Genomic DNA, 7,619 nt, shown 5'->3' on the forward strand with positions numbered 1-7,619 from the left:
TGGCATCCCAGTACGTCCTTGTCATTGCAAAAGGCTCACCAGAATTGGGAATGACTGTCCTAACCCGTGCTAAGGGCTAGGAAAGAGGATCCAAACTGAGCCCCATTTTTCTTTCAACTGTAATTTTGAAGCTTTAATAGCAGTTACCTAGAACGGAACTGATGTGGCCCCCTCACCGTTTCCTTGACCAGGGCCTGCGGGCTTATTTCGGGGAAGCATTCTCTACCGCTCTGCGAATGTCCGCTGTCTCCTGGGACAGTAAGCTTGACCAAAGCATGAGTGCTGCTCTGTTAGATGAGCAGCCCGTCTCTGAAGGAGGAAGAGATCTGCTCTCTACGCTCCTTGAAAGGAAGTGTGAGTCTCACTTGGAGCCAGAGTCATCAGAAGAGGTAACTAATCTTAACTGGTGTAGCACGTGTCTGTTAAAAATTGACGTCTTCACAGATATTCCTGGCCTCCCCAGGAGGTACGCTGCCCTGACACTCAGCCTGCTTCTCAAACTGCTTATGACAATATGTTCTTCAATCCTGTATTCTACAAGGCAGACAGTGGGGACCCGGCTCTCTGATTATGGGGATTACAAACTGGGCTCCCTAGTTCTTTAACTCATGCTCCACTAACATATTATCAATATGCAGAATGCCATCTATAAAATTCATGGTGACTCAGTAATTAAATTTAGATGCCCTGGGTAGTAGCCTATTTATTGAACTGCAGTGTGTTGTTTCCTGTGCAAGCCTGACAAGGATATTCTTAATATTGCGTTATTTAAAGCACCTTTATGAGAATACTATCATCCAGCTTTTTAACTATTAAAAGTGTCTGTAATCTTAAAATTGTCATCATCCACTAAAGATCAATTCATTCCTGAGTTACAAACACGAACACCTTCTCTCCCATGAGTTAAATAAGACTTTATACATTTCAAAGCACTTTTATGTATATATGACCTCATTCGTTCCAACCAGGGATCCTGGAGAATAGGGAGGATGCATCTTTTTTTTTTTTTTTTTTTTGGTAGCATACATATTTTTAGTCACATTTTGTATTTAAGGAGAAAATAAGTGATCTTCCCCAAATCATGAAGCTATTTGTCATGGCAGATCTGAGATCAGATTCTAGATCTCCCAAGTAAGGCTCCGTAAACACCTGTCTGTGACCACATCTCCACTAGTTACCGAGTGAGAGGTTTATTTCACAGTCGCTGACAGTGATGGCAATGGTGGTCATCCAGACTCCAGAATGAGTCGTACCCCAGCCCCCGTAGACCCCAGAGGATGCACAGTCCCTTCTCCTCCTCTGACAGCAGCGTTGGACACATCCGCACACTTCCTCCTGCTCGGTTCAGTCTTTATTTGGCTCCCAGGACACCAGCGTCCCTAGTTCCCTCCTACCTGTGTGGCTGTTCCTTCTCCGCCTCCTGTACTGATCTGCCTTTTCTCCCGGGCCTCTTCATGTAGGAGGGCCAGGGTTCAGTCTTGTCCTCGTCTCTTCTCTGGCTATATCTGCTCCCCTTGGGCATCTCGTCCCATCTTCTAGCTTAAACCCTATCCGTATGTCAGGGACCCTCAAATTTTTATCTCCAGCCCCACCCAGCCCTGTAACTGAACCATGTCCTCACGTGCTTACCAGACACCTCCACTCGTAGGTGTAAGAAGCTTCACAAACTCAACACGCCCCAAACCCATCTGTCCAAACCTCCTCTACGCGAAACCTTTCCCATCTCAATGGATGGCAACTGTACTCTTCTGGTCTTTTAAGCCAAAGTCATCTTTGAAGCCTGTTGCAAACACCCCATAACCAACCCATCAGGAAACACTCCTTTCAGAGAAGATCCATAATACAACCATGTCTCTGGCTTACGGTGCCAGCAGCCTGGTGCTGGCACACATCGCCTCGCCTGGATTCCTGTAACACTTACTAACTGGCCCTCGATTCTGACCTTGTCTCTCCTCAGTCTGTTCTCTGCTCGCTGGTCACAGTGATCCTCTAACAATGAAAAATTCAAAACCATGCTGTGGCTCCTCATGTCCCTTAGAGTCAAAGCCAAGGAAGCCAAGGCTCCTTGTCTCCCACCCCTCACCAGCCACTCTTCCCTCGGTCACTCGCCCCCAACCACGTTTTCCTCCTTGCTGGTCTTCAGACACACTCGGGGCTCTCCCCTCTGCCTGCAATGGCAATGGTTCTCAACCAGGAGCAATATTCACTCCCACAGGACACGAGGCAATGTTCGCAGACATTTTTAATCATCCCGCTCCAAGGAGGGGGCTGCTGCTGGTAACCAGTGGTTAGAAACTAGATGGCTCCGCACAGCCTACAATGCCTAGGCAGCCCCCACAACAAAATACTCTCCACCCCAGAATGTCAGTGGTGCTGAGGTTGAGAAACCCTTGTCTAACAAGTTAGAGCATGTCCAGCTCCCTTACCTCCTCCATGTCTTTGTCCAAGTGTCACCTCCTCCCTGAGGCCTGCCCGGACTAGGCCATCTCATTCGCAACCCTCTTTTCTCCTGTTCAGCTTTTCCTTACTCTGCGTTACTTTTCTGTCTCCCGTAGGACTTCCTAACCTACTGTGTAACTTACTCACTCACGCTTGTGTGTTACTTTCCCTCCCCTAATAGAACATCAGCTCCACGAGGACAGAGATGTTTGTCTGTTCTGTTTCCTGTGGTAGCCCCCAGGCCAGGCTCATCAGTAGGCTCTCAGCGCATTTACCACATTAATGAACAGGTGTGTGTGGACCCTGACATTATCATATACTGAAATATTCCAGGCTCCCAGAGGGAACTACAAGGCAGGTCAGAGCAAATGTTTATCACATGCTTGCCATGTGCCAGCCGTCCTGCTGAGACTTTTACATGCATCATCTCATTTCATCTTCTCTAGGCACTTATAAGCTAGATGCTACTTTTATTCCTAACTTACAGATGAAAAAATTGACGCTTGGAAGTGTTAAAAGCTTGCCTAAGACAGAGGCAGCTGTGGAGCGGGAATGCTGGTCCTCTGTCAGCCACCATCTGTAGAGAGGTCTTGCTTTGATTTTAAAGACAAAATTCTATGTACTATGCTCAGGTCCAATCTAGGAAGATCCAGGAGTGCTTAAAAGAAATGGGAGCAAAGGTATTAACTGTGCCTTCCATGCTCTCCACAGTATATTAAGAGAAACATGGATCTTCTCCTCTTCACCAATATGGAACATTTTCTAAAATCCCTCCTCACTGCAGAACAACCGATCCCAAGAAAACCAAGAGAACAGTGTGGAGACGAAGAGAAGGTGAGATGCTTTTATGATCTAGGGCATGAAGACTGTGCTGTGCTATACACCTTGAAACATTCATGAGCTTGGAGCCCCCTTGGCAATTGAACATGCCAGCAGAACAAAGACTGGAAATCAATGGTGGCAAGGAAAGCTACATCATCTGTCACTTTAAGAGTTCTTCCAGGAGGGGAGATGGCAGATCTTGAATCTCAGAGTTAGAGAGGAAGAGATCACAGAGTTTATCTCTCTGTCTTCGGGCAGGTAAAGCATTAACCCAAAGAGTAGGAACTGAGACTCCACCAAGCCCCCAGTCACCCAGCTGGGAGAGGGCAAGTAGTAACTAGAACTGGGTCCCTTGCCTTCTCCTTCAGGGTTTCTTTCATTATGATACCTCCTGCTGTTGTATAAAACGTTTTTTGTTTTTTATCATAGCATATAAAATGTTATAACGTTAGGGACGCCTGGGTGACTGTCGGTAGAGCATGTAACTCTTGATCTCAGGGTCAGGAGGTCAAACCCCACATTGGGCATGTAGCCTACTAAAAAAAAAAAAAATATATATCTTTAAAAGCCAACAAATATTAGCCAACACTAATATTTTATAAAGTATATAGATAATTAGCAAAGAGAAAAAACCCAAATACCTTCATTTTTCTCATGCAGAGTGGTGACCTTGCATGCCAAGATCCAGATCAGCAACTAGCACCGGGAGAAATAACTGAACACTGACTTCAGCCTGGGCCCCAGTCCACTTTATGTAATGTTATCACCCATGTCTGGGCTGGAAACTACCTTTAAAACTTTATTAAAATACAACACAGCTTTTAAAAGCGCACATATCATAAATGCACTCCCCACAAGTCATCTAAAGTGAACGTTTCCATGTAAGCCACATCAAGAAAGACAACGTCACCCGCTTCCCGGACGCCCCCCACGTCCCGCCCCTCAGTCGTCAGCCTCCCGGGAATAACCACTGACCTGACTTCAGACATCATGAGCTGTTTCTGAATATTCACAAACTCTACATGAATAGAATCACAAATATTGGATTACTTTTTTTTTTTTTTTGCTTTTGCTCAGCATCGTTTGTGAGGTGTGCCCAGATTGTCGCATGTAGTTGTGATTTGCTGATGGTCTTTGCTATAAATCATTCCATTGTGTGGAAATATCCACATGCAGTCTTTCACTACTGATGTGCTTGTGGGTATTTTCCAGTTTGGGGTTCTTACGAGTAGCCTTGTGCACCTTTTGGTCACTGTATGTGACTGCACCCAACAGGCATTACCTAGAACTGGAAATTCTGGATCTTAAGGGCTGGACATTTCCCTCCTTAGCAGATAGTACCAACGGGACTTCCAAAGTGGTTTATGCATATGGACTGCCGCCAGAAGTGGGTAAGAGTTCTCTGGTCACTCTCTGCTTTTATCAGCACTTAGTATGTTCCATCTTTTTTATTTTGTGCACTCTTCTGGGTACATGATTTTAACTTACACTTTCCTGATGGCCCTGAAACTGGACACCATCCATACGTTTGTACACCATTTCAGTGTCTTCTCTTGAGAAATGCCAGTCAAGTGTTTAGCCCATTTTCCACTGGATTCCCTATTTAATTGCCTTGTAGGAATTCTTTATTCTGCAACTATTTTTCCTCATTTTCAGATTTTTTTTCATGAACATAACTACAGGTAATATTATCTACAGGTAATATTTCTTTTTCTGCTTTATTTTTTGATCTAGAAAGAAAATGGTGATCGTATTTCAGTCTGTATGTTTAAAAGATGTTAAATGTGGAAATATGATACCTAATAAGGTTAATAAGAGAATTTTAAAAATTCTGTAACATTGATGTGCCCATCACATAAATGTATACTCTAACCTCGGGTGCGTATATAACATAACAGACGTTAATATTTGGCGCAGAGGGTAACATGCATTCAATGGGACTAAAAGATGATTAGACCACTCATTTTATTAAAACATTCATTATTTAGAGATATTGACTAAACCTCTTTCTAGAAATGCAAATCTGTATACACTGTCCTTTATCAGGCTGATTAACTTATCTGAAATTGTCTGCCACTGAGTCACACAAAGTAGTTGGATGTTTTTACACAATATTTGGTGATCTGGAATGAGACTTTAGAGATGTGGCCGTAAGACACAGGCCGTGGGGCCTTCACAGAATTCACTGTAGAAGCTCTGGTTGGAACATCTCTGACAGATACACAGCCGTCTGAAACAAGTTTGAGTGCTGGTCAGGAGAGACAAAACCGCCCCATGCATTCAGTGGAAGCCAAAACATTTTTCTTCAAATACAAACTTCAAATCAGAAGCCAGCTCAAGTGACAAACCCAAGGCCAGCAAGTTAAGCTGCTTCTTATATGGAGAATTTTCTGTACTATACCCCAAAATGAGTAACAGAAGGGATTTTTCTTTGTTACATAAAGATTTCCATTGAGTCTTTCGAGCAAAGCAACAAAGACAGGCGAGGCAAGGAAACCTGACAAATGCTACGTGTATGGGTGATGAATGACAACTAGTTAGGGAATTCTGTATCCCCCTCACATGCAGAAGTTTCAGCTCCAGACATATTTGGTCATAATGATGAAGTGTCCATACTCGACTGAGGATTCCACTTGAAATCTAACCAAAATACTGATGCTCAATTACATTAGGGAAGTTAAATTATAACTAAAAACACTGGATGACTGTGAAGATTAAAAGATTTACAATTCAGGTTTAACAACGAGCTTTAAATCCAGTCATGAGGAGATCGTCTCAGATTTGGTTCACTACACCTGGCATCTTATGCAGGAACTCGGTCCTCATTTCTTTGCTGCTAAAGGTTGATCTTCCCTTTGTTTTAATCACTCAGTTTATTTTTTAAAAGACTTTATTTATTTATTCGACAGAGAGAGAAAGAGAGCACAAGTAGGCAGAGAGGCAGCCAGCGAAGGCAGGGGAAGCAGGCTCCCTACCTAGCAGAGAGCCAGGTGTGGGGCTCGATCACAGGACCCTAAGATCATGACCTGAGCCAAAGGCAGAGGCTTAACCCACTGAGTCACCCAAGCATCCCTTAATCACTCCGTTTAAGATATTAGCCATCAGGCAAAATAAATACCAAATTTGTCAGCCTTAAAACTGCTTCATTAGTTACTAGTTCAATTAAAACTCTCTGTTCCCTTCCTAGCACATGTAGTTGCCCTAAGAATGGACTGTGAGACACCCGTTCTCTTGTCTCTTCCATGAACTGGGAACTCATAAACGAAAAACACCTCCCAAATCAAAGCAGAGTAACTTCATAAGATCAAAGACTTCTCCAGTGCTTTGAGAAGAAGGTAAATCTTAGTTAGGTACGATGTATGCTGAGTGTGTATCCTCAAGAACTTAAGCTATTCACATAGATTATGAGACAGTTTCCCAAAGAGCAGAGTGAAATTAATTAAGCCAGACACACAAGACTATTTAGAGCCATTAGATCAAAAATCCACCTCTGAGAGAGGTGGCAAAGGAAAAGTCATGCAGAAATTAAACATCTTTCTTCTGTGTCCCTCATTCTGAGTGAGGCACCTGCCAAAACATGATCCTATTAGCTTCCTGACTGACTTCTTGAGCTTTCCTCCTGACCCCATTATTAATATACTAACAGCTGCAGGTAAGCAAGTAAGCAAGCGCTCTTTAATGGTAATGCCACAGAATACAAGGCAGAGATCATGATCTCTTTTCTATTGCATTTTGTGCTGTTATAGCTGTTTCTGTTTAAAAGTAGTCAGATTCTAGTTTTCCCCCAGGAATTAACTTGTGTGCCCACGCTATACATGCATAGCTCATGGGCCAGAAAAAGGATAAGAAAACCTCAGTAGACATAGAAACCATATTCACCAACAATTCACAAAAGAGCCCTTTCCAAAAAATGCAATACTGAATTGTTTTAAAATTATTCTTTTATTTCAAAAGTGGTACACAGATTTCTGCTTCCAGGAAAACAGAAAACAGAGTGGGCGTGCACTTCCCTACTTCTTCCACCAAGTAGAACTAAAATTCTTGGACATTACGTGCAAAAATAAGAAGATTCTGAAAGGAATAGAGAAGAGAAAAGACCAGCCAAGGACCTCAAAACCCGAGGCAGGACGAGGTGGTAACTCCACAGATCACCTCTTAGGCCTTCTTCATGTATTCCAGACCTGGAAACGAAAAACCAATAATCCATAAACACCAATGGGCACAGAACCAAAAAGCTCCCCCAAAGCAGCCTCTCCAACTAAAGGACTGAGAGAAAGGCAGCTTAGGGGCACCTGGGGGGCTCAGTCGGTTCAGCAACCAGCTCTTGATTTCAGCCCAGGTCGTGAGATTGAGCCCAG

At 43.5% G+C, this 7,619-nt stretch overlaps 1 protein-coding gene across 1 annotated transcript in view; it reads left to right on the top strand.

The window, feature by feature from the left end:
- LOC131828791 (uncharacterized) overlaps positions 1-6,385 on the top strand; it is a 23,120-nt gene extending 16,735 nt beyond the window's left edge. Inside the window, exons 11-13 of the mRNA XM_059169851.1 lie at positions 192-389; positions 3,151-3,273; positions 3,922-6,385. Of these exons, the coding sequence (XP_059025834.1) occupies positions 192-389; positions 3,151-3,273; positions 3,922-3,987 (387 nt within the window). The 3' untranslated portion in view covers positions 3,988-6,385. The remainder of the gene's footprint in view (positions 1-191; positions 390-3,150; positions 3,274-3,921) is intronic.
- The last annotated feature ends 1,234 nt before the right edge of the window (positions 6,386-7,619 follow it).

Source organism: Mustela lutreola, chromosome 1, assembly GCF_030435805.1.
Source record: "Mustela lutreola isolate mMusLut2 chromosome 1, mMusLut2.pri, whole genome shotgun sequence".
In the NCBI taxonomy this organism is placed as follows: domain Eukaryota; kingdom Metazoa; phylum Chordata; class Mammalia; order Carnivora; family Mustelidae; genus Mustela; species Mustela lutreola.